The sequence below is a fragment of the Panonychus citri genome, unplaced genomic scaffold, assembly GCF_014898815.1.
Source record: "Panonychus citri isolate SS breed McGregor unplaced genomic scaffold, ASM1489881v1 Contig00108, whole genome shotgun sequence".
In the NCBI taxonomy this organism is placed as follows: Eukaryota; Metazoa; Arthropoda; class Arachnida; order Trombidiformes; family Tetranychidae; genus Panonychus; species Panonychus citri.
Genome location: NW_026515513.1, coordinates 254,837 through 269,962, shown reverse-complemented (window position 1 = coordinate 269,962; position 15,126 = coordinate 254,837). Strand labels below are relative to the sequence as shown.

General features: G+C 33.0%; 7 protein-coding genes and 1 non-coding gene across 8 annotated transcripts; 4 read left to right on the top strand and 4 right to left on the bottom strand.

Moving 5' to 3' along the window:
• Nucleotides 1-153: 153 nt before the first annotated feature.
• On the bottom strand, nt 154-2,172 carry LOC128389335 (solute carrier family 35 member E2B-like). The gene is made up of 4 exons (XM_053348897.1): nt 1,786-2,172; nt 1,486-1,645; nt 902-1,402; nt 154-600 (listed from the first exon to the last, which is right to left on the bottom strand). Exons 1-4 carry the CDS (start codon nt 1,928-1,930, stop codon nt 405-407), a joined length of 1,002 nt encoding a protein of 333 aa, XP_053204872.1. The 5' UTR covers nt 1,931-2,172; the 3' UTR covers nt 154-404.
• Nucleotides 2,173-2,318: 146 nt separating this feature from the next.
• Nucleotides 2,319-4,463, top strand: LOC128389331 (uncharacterized). Its single transcript, XM_053348893.1, has 3 exons — nt 2,319-2,830; nt 2,958-3,315; nt 3,383-4,463. The coding sequence occupies exons 2-3, from the start codon at nt 2,992-2,994 to the stop codon at nt 4,394-4,396; spliced, it is 1,338 nt and encodes a 445-aa protein (XP_053204868.1). The 5' UTR covers nt 2,319-2,830; nt 2,958-2,991; the 3' UTR covers nt 4,397-4,463.
• Nucleotides 4,424-5,809, bottom strand: LOC128389333 (uncharacterized). The gene has a single exon (XM_053348895.1). The coding sequence runs from the start codon at nt 5,666-5,668 to the stop codon at nt 4,568-4,570; it is 1,101 nt and encodes a 366-aa protein (XP_053204870.1). The 5' UTR covers nt 5,669-5,809; the 3' UTR covers nt 4,424-4,567.
• A 63-nt stretch (nt 5,810-5,872) lies between these two features.
• On the top strand, nt 5,873-6,630 carry LOC128389340 (H/ACA ribonucleoprotein complex subunit 2-like protein). The gene has a single exon (XM_053348901.1). The coding sequence runs from the start codon at nt 6,019-6,021 to the stop codon at nt 6,556-6,558; it is 540 nt and encodes a 179-aa protein (XP_053204876.1). The 5' UTR covers nt 5,873-6,018; the 3' UTR covers nt 6,559-6,630.
• Nucleotides 6,631-6,870: 240 nt separating this feature from the next.
• On the bottom strand, nt 6,871-6,987 carry LOC128389595 (U5 spliceosomal RNA). The gene has a single exon (XR_008325479.1). It is a non-coding gene; the product is annotated as a U5 spliceosomal RNA (small nuclear RNA).
• Nucleotides 6,988-7,276: 289 nt separating this feature from the next.
• Nucleotides 7,277-8,220, top strand: LOC128389342 (proteasome maturation protein-like). Its single transcript, XM_053348903.1, has 4 exons — nt 7,277-7,480; nt 7,561-7,621; nt 7,709-7,904; nt 8,007-8,220. Exons 1-4 carry the CDS (start codon nt 7,404-7,406, stop codon nt 8,075-8,077), a joined length of 405 nt encoding a protein of 134 aa, XP_053204878.1. The 5' UTR covers nt 7,277-7,403; the 3' UTR covers nt 8,078-8,220.
• Nucleotides 8,221-8,660: 440 nt separating this feature from the next.
• LOC128389323 (trifunctional enzyme subunit alpha, mitochondrial-like) lies at nt 8,661-12,455 on the top strand. Its single transcript, XM_053348885.1, has 8 exons — nt 8,661-8,806; nt 8,875-9,026; nt 9,119-9,367; nt 9,510-9,944; nt 10,017-11,105; nt 11,839-11,959; nt 12,045-12,135; nt 12,226-12,455. The coding sequence occupies exons 2-8, from the start codon at nt 8,921-8,923 to the stop codon at nt 12,424-12,426; spliced, it is 2,292 nt and encodes a 763-aa protein (XP_053204860.1). The 5' UTR covers nt 8,661-8,806; nt 8,875-8,920; the 3' UTR covers nt 12,427-12,455.
• Nucleotides 12,456-12,668: 213 nt separating this feature from the next.
• LOC128389332 (PRKCA-binding protein-like) lies at nt 12,669-14,578 on the bottom strand. The gene is made up of 7 exons (XM_053348894.1): nt 14,415-14,578; nt 14,136-14,247; nt 13,784-14,069; nt 13,593-13,709; nt 13,396-13,529; nt 13,232-13,324; nt 12,669-13,172 (listed from the first exon to the last, which is right to left on the bottom strand). The coding sequence occupies exons 1-7, from the start codon at nt 14,453-14,455 to the stop codon at nt 12,669-12,671; spliced, it is 1,287 nt and encodes a 428-aa protein (XP_053204869.1). The 5' UTR covers nt 14,456-14,578.
• Nucleotides 14,579-15,126: the final 548 nt, after the last annotated feature.

Sequence of the window (15,126 nt, the reverse complement as noted above, 5' to 3'; positions counted from 1 at the left end):
TATAGATTCTCAATTTGAAAAGAAAGAACAGAACAAAATGTTATCCTTCTAATCCGTTAGGTGGCGCAAATAGAAAAGCGCCAAATTTAATTTTCGATTAAAAAGGAAAATAAAATTTGTTCAATTGTTAAGACGCGAAAATTTGTCATCAACTTTTTGTCTCAAAATATTGTCATGATTTATTTTGGTTACAAATTTAAATGAGCCTTTTCTTTGGTAATCTCAAAGTCATAGAAGCCAAAAGTAACAATATGATAAATATTCAAGCTGTTTTTGGATCTTTGTGATATTTGTAGTTGTTGGTGTGTGTTTGTTTTGTCTCACATACTGTATGTGTTTTTTTGGGATTAGAATTAAAAAAATATGTCATCAAAAAGATTTTTAAAGAAAATTGTGAGTAGAAATTAAATAATATGAGAAAGGTTGACACTTTTATCGACCAGATTCAGTGATTTTCCATCGTAAGATCGAGCTTTATTATAAAGTAGAACACCTAATATCACAGTAGCTGTTCCAAGCCAACTAAGGTACGTAACTGGATTACCGAAAACTATCACAGATAACCAGATCAATAATGCTCGTTTAGCAGTATTTGCGACACTGTAAAAAAAAGAAGAGAAAAAAAAATACATGAAAGAAAAGGAAATGGAAGAAAATTAGAAATGATAAAAGCTTTTGGGTGGAAGTTGTCAGACAAGATTAAATGTTATAATTAAAATTGACAGTCCAATAAAAGTAGTAATTGTCATTAAAAGATGTTTCATCTGATTACTTATTGGTATTGAATATTTACAATCAAGGATAGTGATATCTGATTGAACAATCAATATATATATATTATATTGTATTCTAATGATGATGATGATGATTAGACAAGATTATTTATGATGATGCCACGTACCTATGAGTAACTGGTGATATGAAAGTTAATAATAAATATTCAGATAAACTTTGAAGGTGAAAAGAAATACCAGCTAATAAGAATGACAAGAAAAGATTACTGTCCTCCATTAATGCTTCCCAAACTTGACCAAAATCAACCATAAATAAAGTGAATGGAATTTGTAACAATAGTGATGAAGTACTTGAATAGAATTGCATCTCAGCGGGTTCATAAGAACGAAGCATTTTCTTGGAGTAAACATTTTGTAAACACTCGGATAGATTAGTAGCCAGTGAAACAATTAAACCGACAAAGGTAAAGCTTAATTCGTACGCAGAGCAAATGGCCAAACCGGACATTACCGGAATTAGGGAAAGTTTTGTAAATGTCGTTGTTGTCTCACCAATGAGAGCCCATGAGATGATAACAGTGAAAACTGGAGCAGAACTTTTAACAGTTTCTGCAAATGAAACTGGCACATACCAAAGAGCATATAAACCGAGGACAATAGTTGAATATCTGAAGAGGAAAAAGAGGAAAAATAAATTAACATTCATGTTACAAGTCAACTGAAGATAATTAATGGTTAATAACATTCTTACCTTAAACATCCAATTAAAAGTAAACTCTTGTTAAAATTTTTCCATAGAACTGGTTTCTGAATTTCATCATGTATTTTCTTACTTGATGTTGTTAAATAACCAATGGGATATTTAAGATGAATATAACCACAGATTGAACATAGAAATAGTTGAAGAGAACCTAGAACATTTGAAATAGAATTAAAAATGGACAAAACATCAATGTCATCAATTGAATTAGAGGAAAGAGAAGAGTAAATTAAATAGAAATAATTATGTTAGTGTGTTGGCAATTTTGTTCAATCCTATTCTTATACTCACCTAATATCGTTGGGTCTCCATTGAGGTAGGAAAGGATATACTTATTGAGAAAAAGTGTAGTAAAACTGAAAAAATACCAAACAGCAATGATGTAAATCAATTTACTATCATATTTAATCATGAAATTACTTTTATGTGGTAACATGATAGAAACATATTTAAACTAAACAATTTATCAAACACCAACTGTTCATCTGTCACAGATTCTCATTGAAGGTGTTGAAAGAACAACAAAAAGAAAATTTATTCACAAATAGAATTTAAATTAACAATTAAATCGAAATTCCAACTGAAAACTAGTACATTTATCCGGTAGATTTGGTAGAAATTGATTAAAACAATTTAAAGTAAACTGGTAACTTATAAATTGTAGACAATTAAGATGAGAATCAGAAAATGAGTGAAAAGAACTGAAAATGAGATTTTTACCAAAAGAAAAGAAAATTTTCTCTTCGATATATCGATTCGATTTTCGATTCAATGGATTTTTAATATTCTCTTTAAATCTTATCCATGTTTCTTTGTTGATTGTTGTTCATTAATTCTAATAATTAATTGGATTACATTTCTTTTATTTCTTTTTTATTTCTAATTATTTAAATACTTTCGACACATCTCAATCTTTTGGTTATTAAGAAATTAACCTGATAAATCTTCTCTTGGTTCTTCATTGATTGAGTCCAATTTTCTTATCCTTTGGTTTTGTCAACATGGTTCATCTTTAATCAATATTAAAGGTCTTGGTCGTTTATTGCATTAAATTTACTCTATTGTTGGATTAACTGATTCTTGATTGTGATTTGAAGCAGTTCCAACTCATTATAATCTTGGTTAATCACTTCCAATCTGTGGATATATTTAAGAAATTCTGTTGCTCTCTATTGAAACTTAATCTCAAGGGCTCAGTTCACATCTCACTTGTTTACGTTTTTGTTTTTTATTCTACTCGTGTTTGGTCAATTTAATTATGTGATTTGGTGATTAACTGGACTCCTAATCACAAGCATTATCACTTTCTATTTTACCAGTAACTCAACTTGTAAAGGTTTGTGAAAATTTTAAACTTTCTCAATTTGCGTCCTATTACATCTTTAGAATAACATTTCGCCATTTTTTTTCTCACGTGTTTTTTTGTTTTTCTCTCTATCCTCTTTCCCCTGTTCTATTATTAGACTAACTTTCACAGGCTTAATATTTTCTATAATAATGGACAACGAAATTGTGACGGACAAAAAGGATCGATTTTTACAACAAAAGTTGAACAAATTGAAACCTAAATTTACCCTTCTTATGAAAGGATTTTCTGCCAAGGATGATAAACAATTGCAATTAAAAGAGCAACATTACCTTTCTATTCAAGAGATTCAACATTTGCTAATGGCGTGTTTTATTCCTGGTTCAAGATTACCTTTAAAACCGGACTGGTTTCGCTTAGAAAGATCTGCGAAAGCGGAAAAAGTTGGTATTTTTATCCTAGACTTCGATACTAAAGACATACCTTTATCGAGATGTGCTAAAGAAACTGTTCGGGTAAGCTGATTAGCTCCATGATTTTCTGATTTGTCATTTAAAATTTCATTTTTACTTCTCATTACAGTTCCAAGTTGAACCTGGATGGTTAGATAAATTGTTATCAACCAATTTAAGCAGAAGAGTGACCGAAAAAATAAACAACGATCGATCCCTAATGAAAACCATTGAAGAACAAGAAAAGGAAGCAAATGAAGATTGGAAGAAATGCAAAAAATTAACTAGATTGGATCTTTTATTATCACCAGCACAAATGCTGGAAGAAGGGATTTTATTCCCTAATCCAATGAGCCCGATTAAGAATACAACTCGTAAAAGTTATCTTCCTGTTACTGAAAATTCACCAATGTTTGCATTAGATTGTGAAATGGTCCAAGGAGTAAAAGATCCTAAATTATTAGCTCGAGTTAGTATAGTAGATGAACATTATAATCTGGTTCTTGATACATTGGTAAAACCCGAGGAGAAAATTAGAAATTATGTTACCCGTTATAGTGGAATCACTAAGGAAATGTTGGATCCTGTAGATATCACATTGGCTGATGTGAAGAAAATTTTAAAGAAGGTCATCCCACGTGATGCAATTCTTTGTGGTCAGTCTTTGAGTAATGATCTTATAGCGTTAAAGACATTCCATCCTTATATAATTGACACTAGTGTAATTTACAATTTAACTGGACTCCGAGCAGTTAAAACAGGATTAGCTGCATTGTCGGGAAATTTTCTTGGAGAGACAATTCAAAATTCACGTTCTGGACATTGCTCCATTGAAGATGCTCGAGCTACAATGAAATTGGTCAATCATAAATTGGATAAAAATCTTTGTTATGCCGATGCTGTTTTAGATTCTAGACTTGTTTCGAGTAAAACGATGATCCCATTGTCCAGTTTCTTTCATTTATACGAGGCCGATGTTAAAGTTTATCATGATTTTATCAGCACCGAAAATACTAATCGATTTATCTCAGTGCTGACTCGCTGGAAGCCTAAAGTCGCCGCGGAAATGGGCTCACTCGTTCTCAATCCTAAAAATATCTGTATTATAATTACTAAGGAGGGATATTGTTACATAAATATTTAAATAATTGATTCTTTTGATTACCATTGATTGAGATTCTCTTTGAATTAAAAGCTCACTTTAAATCGAATGACTTATTTTATTCATTGAGAATTAAATAATAATATATTTTTTTGACGCATTTCTTTTTACTGGGGATAAATTTTGGTCTTTCCAAATTGAAGTGGACCAAATTTATAATTTGAGTGAAAGTAATAAGATATAATCAAGAGTTAATTTCAAATCGACGCCATCTTTTAGCCTTTTGTCCTTAATTTCGGGTATTGAAGGTCGAGCTTGTTTATCACCGAGATTTCGGATAAATAGAAACTTTTGAATTTCGTTCAGAGTTTCATCGATATCTTTGACCGATTCTACTTGGGAAGAATCATCTTCGGGATAGATTTCGTAGCACAATGGACAGAATTTTGATGCTAAACGGGTAACATGCCGAGCGATATTGACCTCTCCATAAATGGCTGTTCCAAGATGAGGATCCAACACCATGAAAGGTTGTTTGTTTAGCCAAGCCTCTTTGGTGGTAAATCGTTTAACAATCAGAGTGACAAACAGTTGATTGTCTTGTCGTGGCAAAATTGTAGATTCAAAAGTTTCAAACATCTTCCATTCATCGACATTGGTTTCCGATTCCACCAGAACGGTTGAACTAACATGTACCTTGACCGCTATTTTGAGACCAAAATTTTTTCGTAGATGATTAATCACTTTAAGAACCCTTAATGGTTTATAATCAAAATCTGCTTGAATGGCAATATCATGAACAATTACATTTCCAATTATATTACCCAGATAGGGAACATCAGCCACCGGTGGAATTAAATTACCACCATCTTTTTTATCATCTTTTCCATCTCCTTGATTACTTTCTTGGGAATCATCTTGACTTTTCTTTGGCAAAGATTGACCATCACCCTTTGACTGGCCACTTTCTTTACCTTGTTCCGAGCCAGAATTTTTACCTTTTTTCGATTTTTTTCCAGGCTTTCCATCTTTACCCTCCTTGGTGCAAGTAACCATTTTATCAGCCGGTGTCTTTTTCTCATTGGACAATTTGTTCTCTTTACCTTTTCCAATCTCACCAACAGAACAATTGGTAACACTATTCGATTGACAAGTTGATAATTTAGTATCAACCTGATTACCACAAGATTTATTAGAAGATTTAATTAAATCAAATGGTTCAACATCACCAATCGGTTTAACATAATACATGTTGTCAGGAAGGACAATCTCTTCACTGCAGAAAATGGGTTTCACTTTATACATAACATCCATGGTGAATACAATATTCCAATAGAGAACAAGTCAAACAATCAATAAGAATAAGAAGAAAAATTTAAAATCACCAACAATTAACTAATTTGTGAATCTATTTTCCAACACAAATCAGCTGAACAAAAGTGAACACAAAACCAGAAAATTTTCTGGCAGAAAATTAGAAAAAATTTTGCGCAGTCTCAGTTTCACTTCTCTAAACTCACATGTTGTTTTCTGATTCAATTTAATTTTCTTTTTTTTAAATTGTTACTAGTGAATTTATTTTTTAAATTGTTAATTTAAATTGTTCTTTGTTTTCTAATTTGTACGAGTTGGTGTTTCTCTTTCTTTTTTTTTGTAGGTCAACCATGAAACGAACCGCTGAAGGAGAAGTAGATTCAAGTTCAAAGAAACAAAGGACTGAGGATGAAGATGAAAATGGTGAAAACACATTAGACCTTAGTAAAGATCCATCGAGTATTGTTAATTTATCGTATGAAGATAAATTAAATTATGTTTCTCTGATTGCCAAGCCAATGGCACCTAAAAAGATGACAAAAAAATTATTAAAATTGATCAAAAAAGCGGGTAAAGAGAAAGGAATCATCGCCGGTCTTAAGAATGTCCAAAAACAAGTGAGAAGAGGTGACAAAGGGATAACCATAATTGCTGGAGATGTAACACCAATCGATGTAATTAGCCATTTACCTGTTCTTTGTGAAGATAAAGATATACCTTTTGCCTTTGTTCCCTTAAGATATGATATATCAGCAGCCATGGGTGTTAAAAGGCCTTGTGTCATGGTTATGATTCGTAAAAATGATTCCTATCAAAGTCTATACGATGAGTGTTACAATCTTGTTAAATCATTACCAGTTCCTTCACAATGTATTGAACAAGAAGCTTAACCATTACCACGATTATCATCATCATAATGAAAATAAAGACAAAAATTTTCTCCTCAAAATAAAAACTCAAAACTCGAAATCTAAAACATTCATTTCGCAACCAATTCAACCTAATCACCCAATCGAAATTGAAATTGAACGAATACGAATTGTCACCCACAATAGAAACGAAGAAGAAAAAGTTTAATCCAAAGAGAACTTTTCTTTTTTCGATAGAGTTTACAATCCAACTGAACTTGATTCTACTTCCGGAATCAATCAGTATCGATGTATTTTTGAGTTTTGGTGCTTCTGCTTTTGGAATTATAATATCCCCCCCAGAGGAGGGGTCAAAAATTGGCGTAAGGCTCATAATATGTGCCTCCCTCCACGGTAATCTTTAGTAAAAGGCGAAAGATTAAATCGTTAGTTGAAGGGAGACCAGAGCTTAACTCAACTCTTTACGCTCTCGGTATATAAACGTCGAGCGTTACAAAGAAAAGACAGTTTGTTGTTTTCTATTCTTTTTTTCGTCATTTTTTTAGTGTTTTTGATTCTTTTTTTGATTGCATTGGGTTTCTTATAGTTTGTTAATGGTTAATTAGTGTTTAGAAAATTAAATTGATTGATATTCTTTGGAATTTATTGATTTTTATTGGAAAAAATATTTTTCTCTTTGAAAATTGTTCTCTCCGGTTAAGTCTCTGTGAGAATAGCTTATTTTCACAGAATCTTTTGTGTATTTTGGTCTTTTGTTGAGTCACTTGAGTTTATTTTTCGCAATTAATTTGGAGTTGATTTTGTTTTTAATTGTCTCAATTGATTTACTTTTTGTTCCATTTGTTGATTACATTGTTCATCTAATTATGGCTTTACCATCGTCTAAATCTGAATCTTCTAGTTCTCGTCTGGTTAATCCTGAAAGAAATTTAATGCTTAGTGGGTAAGTTGATTTTTCATTTGGTTCTTTTTTTGTTATGTTTGATTTTAATTTATCAATTTTATTTCTTAATTGTTTTATAGATTTGAAAGCAATGCTCAATCCAAAATCTCTAAACATCCACTTCTTAAATCTGAAGCAAATGTAAGTATAATTTCATGTGTTCCTGTTTCCGATGGTCTTTTTTGTTGTTGTAAATTTAAATTCTTTATTGTTTTTCCTTTTTTTTAGTTTGCTCAAAATGAGGAAAGGGCTTGTTATTCAATCCTTGCTTCCACCCAAGGTATTCAGGCTCCGTTGAAGTTCATGATGGAACGCAAAGCAGCTTCGCAAGTTGGACATTTACCTTTCCTTCCAAAGTCAAATGCCATGTTGGAAACACTGACTGGTAATGATTGGAATTTCGGTCCAGAAGATATGTTTAATGGTGAGCTATCAATTGCAACCTTAATTTGTTCATTAGAAATTAGAATACCCTCTATCTAATACTCATTACTAATAATATCAATCTCTTATTTCTCTTCTCCAGATTCCATGTCAGATAGAGAGTTGATGGGGCCACCTCATTTGGTCATGGAAAGACATTTGGATATTTTGTAATCGTTTTCTTTTTGTGAAATTCAACATTATCACCAAATCCTAAATACTAATTTGAAATAAAATGAGGATAATTTTCATCTTGGTTAAAACATGAGAACCTGAAAATAAAACAACTCATTAAAATTTCAATTTCTTAAAATTAACCATAATCCCAATTATCTCAGTGAAATTTTCACAAACAAAACAATAGAAATCTAATGTTCAACCTCACCGAAATCTAATCAATCAACTATTAGAACGATAAACATTCCGATCGTAACATCCTGACCTCAAATCGTCGCGAATCTCAATGAAATACAATGAGAATAATTTTCTCAACAATTCCAACCAACAAATCAAACCAAATTACCTACTGATTTCCCTTAATTAAGATAAATTCATTCGACTCTTGACTAAACCTAATTCGTTGAACTTATTGAACAAAAAGAAGAAGAAAAAATCATTTAATCAGATGGAAAAATTGAAATTCCAATTCCATTGATGTTCATCTTTCTCCTTTTCTAACAATCGATTGTCTTGAATTTTAATCTTCTATTTTTTCGGTGATTTACTGATTAATTTTCTCTCCACAATCAATCGAAATTCTCCCCCTCCTTCTCCTCTTTATCTTCCTGTTCTCTTAAATCAGCTCACACTTTTCTCTTTCTTTCCTTCTGTCTGTTGCTCTCCCTCTATCTTCAAGTTAGTCTCTTGTTTACATTAATTGTTGATAGAATTTTTTTCCTACTTGTAAGTGTGTTGAAGACCAATCAATTTCTCTGTGTTAATTTACCTTTTCCTTTTGTTAACTATTTTAGTTTCTACATTTTCTAATTGATTTCTGGTCATCTTTAAATCTCCACCATGAATATCGCCCGACTTTCCATGTTAGGGAGACTCAATCCAATTTCTCCAAAGTTTCCTGGTTCTTTCTTTTCTTTTGGTAGACATTTTTCTTCTCAAAGTTCCGGTAAATTGTTGTTTTACATTTTCTTTTTCTTTTATCCAATTGTTCCAATTGTTGCAGACTAATTAATTTGTTTTCTATTCCAATTTCGGTAGAATATATTACCTGTGATGTACGAAATGGTGTTGCTGTTGTTAAATTTGACAATCCAAAGGAAAAGGTCAACAGTCTTTCCGAAGAGTTCAGCAGTCAAATGGAAGCTCATCTTGAACGGATCTTGACCGATTCCAGTATTACCTCTGGTGTATTAATCTCTGGTAAACCTGAGAATTTCATTGTTGGTGCTGATATTACAATGCTTGAGAAATGTAAATCAGCCGCTGAATCTGAAACACTTGCTAGAGGTAAAGTTCAACTGTTGAAGTGTCTCCTTCTTGTTTTGTAACCTTAATTTGCTTTTCTATTTATATGATGATCCATTTTTCTTATTCATTCTTCGGTTTTGGTTTACCTTGTGTTTCCCGTCTTCTAATGGTCATTCTATAGGTGGACAAGATATGCTTCTTCGTCTACGGTCAAGTCCTAAACCTGTTGTCGCTGCCATTATGGGCCAATGTCTTGGTGGTGGTTTAGAAGTTGCCATGAATTGTCATTACCGAATCGCAGTTAAAGACAAGAAAACTGTGCTCGGTCTTCCGGAAGTCATGTTAGGCCTTTTACCAGGAGCAACTGGTACTCAACGATTACCTGCTTTGATCAATCTACCCGAAGCTTTAACTATGATGCTCACTGGAAAACAAGTTCGTGCTGATAAAGCCAAGAAATTAGGTTTAGTTGATCTTTTGGTTAATCCATTAGGTCCTGGAATCAAGTCACCAGAGATTATGACATTAGAATATTTAGAACAAGTTTCCGTTCAAATAGCTGAACAATTAGCTAAAGGAAAATTAACCCCCAACCGAAAGAGACCTTTACCTGAGAGTAAGTTCCAAGAAAGGAAAACCATTCACTAACAACTATTAATTATTCATCGTTTTTCCTTCATGCTTACAGGAATTCAAGCTTTATTGTTCAAAAATCAATATGTTCGGGATAACCTTGTATTTGCCAAAGCTAAACAAGGTGTCATGAAACAAACACAGGGACTTTACCCTGCACCTCTCAAGATTTTGGATGTTGTCAAAACGGGACTGGAAAAAGGTGAACACGCTGGACTGGAGGCCGAACGTCGAGGTTTCGGTGAATTAGCACAAACACCCCATTCAAAGGCTCTTATTGGTCTTTTCCGAGGTCAAACACTTTGTAAAAAAAATCGATTCGGTAAACCAGCTAAAGAACCTAAAACAATCAGTGTACTTGGTGCAGGTTTAATGGGTGCAGGTATCGCTGCGGTATCTTTAGATAAAGGATTTGATGTTGTTATGAAGGATATGAATGCCAATGGTTTAACTCGAGGTTCTCAACAAATAAGTAAAATCTATGATGGTTATGCGAAAAGAAAACGTATCACTCAATACGAGAAGGATGTTTATCTTTCTCGGCTTCAGCCCAGTTTGAACTATTCCGATATCTCCAAATCAGACATAGTTATCGAAGCCGTTTTCGAAGATATCAAAATCAAACATGCCGTTGTAAAGGAGGTTGAAAGTATCGTTCGACCTGATTGTGTTTTCGCATCTAATACATCAGCTTTACCCATTGCTCAAATTGCCGAAGCCTCTAAACGACCTGAAAATGTTGTAGGAATGCATTACTTTTCACCCGTTGATAAAATGCAACTTCTTGAAATCATCACAACCGATAAAACAACCAAAGAAGCCGCTTCACAGGCCGTTCAAGTTGGTCTTAAGCAAGGAAAGGTTGTAATCGTTGTTAAAGACGGTCCTGGTTTCTACACAACTCGAATTTTGTCCTTCACCATGTCGGAAGCTTTCCGACTTCTCCAAGAAGGTGTCGAACCCACAAAACTTGACAAACTTAGCAAAGCCTATGGTTGGCCTGTTGGAACTGCGACTCTCCTTGATGAGGTTGGAATGGATGTCGGTGCTCACATTGGTGTTTATCTCGAGGGTATTTTCAAGGAAAGACTCAACGGTGGCACTCGAGCATTAGGAGATGACATAATGGCCTCCGGATGTTATGGTGAATAATTTGTCTCTTATTTTCCCTTATTTTCCCCAACAATTTAACTATTTGATTGTTATCTTATTTACAATGCTTCATGGTTAAAGTTCAATTTGTTATCAATTCACTTATAAGAGTACTGATTAGGTACAGTCACTTTTAGACTTATAATCATCAATTAATTGTGTAATTACAACCTTTGGATTGCTCTTTGAATATTGTTCATAATCAACAGAGAGACCAATTTAATTACAGTTTTGCTAGGAAAGGGTATGAAAAGTGATTCTGAATAATCAAAACATTTAGATTTTAATTGTTGATCTCATCATCCATTAGGATCATTTTTTTACTACAAATTTTTACTTCTCATATGATTTATGGTCAATGTTTGATATTTTATTGTTAGTTTCCTAATTATCTTGTCATTCTTGATTGCTGCATATTCATAACGATTACGTGATCAAAAATGTAGCTCTCAGCAATCAAGATAAATTCAAAGACTTCAGTGTTTGGTTTTCTTGAGTAATTTTGATTTGTGTTTATCTGAATTCAAGAGCATAATCTGATAATAGACCGATTCAATTAGTAGATTAACTTGATAAATGACCAATGGTCATCATTGTCCATTAGTACAGAGACAAGAAAACCAGTTTTCTAGTCTCTTTTTCATATCCCAAATACAAATTAAATTGTACTTCAATAACTTCACCAGTAATTAAATTAATCAAGCCAATATTTAAACAACTCTCAGGTCGTAAGTCGGGTAAAGGTTGGTACCTTTACGACAGCTCCGTTAAAAAGGGTTCACCAAGGCCAATGAATCCCGTCATGTTGGATATCCTTAAGCGCCATTCCCTCACACCTAAATTAGAGTAAGTCAACAATAGCGAAACAACCAAATTAATAAATCAATTGCAATCTTTGTCTAATTTATTTTGTCATCTCTTGAACAATTAGAAACACTGATGAACAAATTCAAATGAGATTAGTTGTCCGGATGGTCAACGAAGCCATTTTGTGCCTACAAGAAGGTGTTCTTCACAATCCGGTAAGTTAATTAATTCAATCGCAATTTACTATCGATAAAAAAAAACTAATTAACCTTAAATACTAACGAAAATTAAATTTCTCAATACAGTTGGAAGGAGATGTTGGCGCTGTTTTCGGCCTTGGATTCCCTCCTTTCCATGGTGGACCATTCCGATTTGTTGACCATTATGGAGCTGGACGATTAGTGTCATTAATGGAAACCTTCCAGAACGCTTATGGCCCCGAGTTCGCCCCATGCCAATTACTACTCGACCACGCTAAAGACCCAACACTCCGATTCCATAAATGATGAAATATTTTTTTCTAAAACAACAACAGCAACAAAAAAAACACTCGAAACAATTAAGTATACATTTATTACTGAAACAAGAGGCTAAGATATTTTTTATTGTTTGTAAAAAAAAATCAATTTACAATAATTAAATGAACCACAATCAACTCTAAAACAATTTGGTGGATGAAAAAAAGACACAAATTTTAATGAAACTTAGTTAATCATAAATATTACATTGATTATCAAGCAAAAGTCAATCAATCAATACCAAGTAAATCAATTGAATCATTAAATTGTTTAGCTGGTCGACTGTCAACCTGATTATCGGTTGTCAAAGTTAACCCACCGAGCAATTCAGGAATCGCTTCCTCTCCTTCCTCTTCCTCTTCCTCTGCGTCATATTGATAAGGACTAACACCAAGATCGGGATAAGTGAAGGTACAAGTATGCGAGAGATCAATTTCTATTGGGGAAATTAAATTCTCCTTAATCAGTGAATGACATTCAACGTGTAATTTAGCAAAAGATGAGATTAATCGTTGCAGTTGATTCGCAATGTCCTGAACATGCTTCTGATCTAATAGCTCGAGTTTCTCAAGTACATCTGATCGCAATTTACCAAATCGCCTTCGAGCATCTTGTCGGCACCTTAGCACCAAACGGTACTCGTAATTTCCCGTCTCAATGCGATACAAAGGCTCTTGTAAGGTTTGGTATTGATACTCCTCATCGTCCATCTCTTTTACCTTTAAACAGTAAGACTTTGGGAAGGAAAACAATTAGCAATCAATCAGCTAATTGTCACAATCAATTGACTTACCAGATATTCAAATTTAACATCAGCATATTTTTTAATTGTCAACTTTGTATCGGGAACTGCTTTGTAAAGGAAAGTGTGTAAATCGCTGAGGACCTGGAATCAATTTAATGGATACAATTAACTGCCGAGTAATTGTTGAATTGTCAACTCACTAATTAACTTACAGGTTTAATTGTTTGTACCATTTCAATTGATTGTTTCTCAATGGATCGATGAGTCTCACCAAATTTGCTAAAATCTTCACTTGCTGATGGATTTGGTTCTCGAACACCAATCTCAGCAAATACATCACCAAAAGCTAAATTGTTGACAAACATTTGATTACAGTTAACAGTTAATTGTTAGGGTAACAACAATTTACCTTTGTAAACTTGACAAATGTCAAGATGTCCTTTTAATAGTGAGATTGTATAATCAATGATTCCTCGATACATTGATTCCATTTTTTCTAATTCTTCCAATTTCTTTAATAAACTATCTACAATTTGAAAGAATTAACTAATTAATCAGTGTGTCCAATTGTCTAATGAATTGGGTAATTGTTTGACTTACCATTGCAGAGAATGGCTCGACTCAGACCCAGTGCATCCGCCGTCGCCGAACTCATATTTTCAACCATTCGATGTTTAACTTTTTTCAATATGATGTCCAGCGACTTACCTTGTTTAGGGTCAGCGTGTAGTTTATTATAGTTAATTATCACTTGCGATTTAACTGATTGTATCATTTTAGCGACTTCTACTTTGGTCTTTCCCTTCATGGAGATACCATTGACCGTTACAATTTCATCGCCCGATTCAAGTGTCCCCTCAGACGAAGCTGGTGTGTCATCGAATACCTGAAAATACAATTAACAATCAATCAATTACTAGATTTACTCATCAATGGACAGGTAAACACTTACCTGGACAACATATAAACATGGACAATTAGGAGCACCTCCACCAATTGAAATACCAATCAGATTGTTTTCATCTTTGTCAATTTTAACCACACCGGATGTTACCTTCATCCCTCTGAGTGAAATTATCAAACAATTAACAGAAATAATTACAATCAATGAAAACATATTGTAAGATAATCAATTAAAAAGCTTTGATATTTTCCAAGCTTTCAGATTAACGGTAAATCTGACAGGGAAACAAAATCTTCCCACCACAATTAACTGAGTGTTTATACTTACAATTTATCCTCTTCAAAGAAAAATTCATCCTCCTCGGTCATCGTCAATTGTTTAAACAATTAAATGTCTCAACAATTAACTGAAACAATTAATAAACCAATCAAATAATAAACATGAATCAAATTCTGTTCATTCATTAATTTTGTCTCTTTTAACATGGTAACCCTACTGGCTCCTTCTGGTTATCATTTAGTTGATTAAATTATTGATTTTTCTAATTCTGGTCTTGATCGTAACAATTAACTTGCTCATTTGGGTTCATTTAAAAAGTTTTCATTCCAGAAAAGTCCAACTCATTGGGCTATAGGGTTCGTGAGGATAAACTGACCTTTTAATTGTTGGTCAACTTTTAAGATCTGATAGATGACCAGTGGTCAATAATATACGAAAACAAAATACCAAGAAACCGGTTCCTTGAGTTAATTAGTCTCTGGGAATTATTATTATCAAACAATCAACTTTCGACTTGTTAATTTGATTAAGATAATCAGTTAATTAGTTTGGACTTTTTTACTTATTTTCTTTGCATCAATTATCAATGTGATGGATTTTGTTTTGAAAAAACATCAACAATTTAAAAAGTTAATCAATTAGGTTCATCTTAATTGTCAATCAAACTGTTGATCGGATCCTTGGGAGTTTGTTAATCAGTTACAATCGCATCAAAATCAAGATAAAAATGATCTTCGGGTTGATCTATTTTTCCCTCTAA

What these genes read in the sequence shown, in the direction of transcription:
- LOC128389335 (XM_053348897.1), bottom strand. Translation starts at nt 1,930, where the DNA reads ATGTTACCACATAAAAGTAATTTCATGATTAAATATGATAGTAAATTG. An exon ending in CTTTTAATTGGATGTTTAAG is followed by an intron (nt 1,403 to 1,485) that starts GTAAGAATGTTA and finishes TTTCCTCTTCAG; the next exon opens with ATATTCAACTATTGTCCTCG. An exon ending in ATATCACCAGTTACTCATAG is followed by an intron (nt 601 to 901) that starts GTACGTGGCATC and finishes TTTTTTTTACAG; the next exon opens with TGTCGCAAATACTGCTAAAC.
- LOC128389331 (XM_053348893.1), top strand. Translation starts at nt 2,992, where the DNA reads ATGGACAACGAAATTGTGACGGACAAAAAGGATCGATTTTTACAACAA. An exon ending in GTGCTAAAGAAACTGTTCGG is followed by an intron (nt 3,316 to 3,382) that starts GTAAGCTGATTA and finishes TTCTCATTACAG; the next exon opens with TTCCAAGTTGAACCTGGATG.
- LOC128389333 (XM_053348895.1), bottom strand. Translation starts at nt 5,668, where the DNA reads ATGGATGTTATGTATAAAGTGAAACCCATTTTCTGCAGTGAAGAGATT.
- LOC128389340 (XM_053348901.1), top strand. Translation starts at nt 6,019, where the DNA reads ATGAAACGAACCGCTGAAGGAGAAGTAGATTCAAGTTCAAAGAAACAA.
- LOC128389342 (XM_053348903.1), top strand. Translation starts at nt 7,404, where the DNA reads ATGGCTTTACCATCGTCTAAATCTGAATCTTCTAGTTCTCGTCTGGTT. An exon ending in TTCTTAAATCTGAAGCAAAT is followed by an intron (nt 7,622 to 7,708) that starts GTAAGTATAATT and finishes CCTTTTTTTTAG; the next exon opens with TTTGCTCAAAATGAGGAAAG. An exon ending in TCCAGAAGATATGTTTAATG is followed by an intron (nt 7,905 to 8,006) that starts GTGAGCTATCAA and finishes TCTCTTCTCCAG; the next exon opens with ATTCCATGTCAGATAGAGAG.
- LOC128389323 (XM_053348885.1), top strand. Translation starts at nt 8,921, where the DNA reads ATGAATATCGCCCGACTTTCCATGTTAGGGAGACTCAATCCAATTTCT. An exon ending in TTTTTCTTCTCAAAGTTCCG is followed by an intron (nt 9,027 to 9,118) that starts GTAAATTGTTGT and finishes CAATTTCGGTAG; the next exon opens with AATATATTACCTGTGATGTA. An exon ending in AAAGAGACCTTTACCTGAGA is followed by an intron (nt 9,945 to 10,016) that starts GTAAGTTCCAAG and finishes TCATGCTTACAG; the next exon opens with GAATTCAAGCTTTATTGTTC.
- LOC128389332 (XM_053348894.1), bottom strand. Translation starts at nt 14,455, where the DNA reads ATGACCGAGGAGGATGAATTTTTCTTTGAAGAGGATAAATT. An exon ending in CATGTTTATATGTTGTCCAG is followed by an intron (nt 14,070 to 14,135) that starts GTAAGTGTTTAC and finishes TTGTATTTTCAG; the next exon opens with GTATTCGATGACACACCAGC. An exon ending in TGGTACAAACAATTAAACCT is followed by an intron (nt 13,325 to 13,395) that starts GTAAGTTAATTA and finishes AATTGATTCCAG; the next exon opens with GTCCTCAGCGATTTACACAC.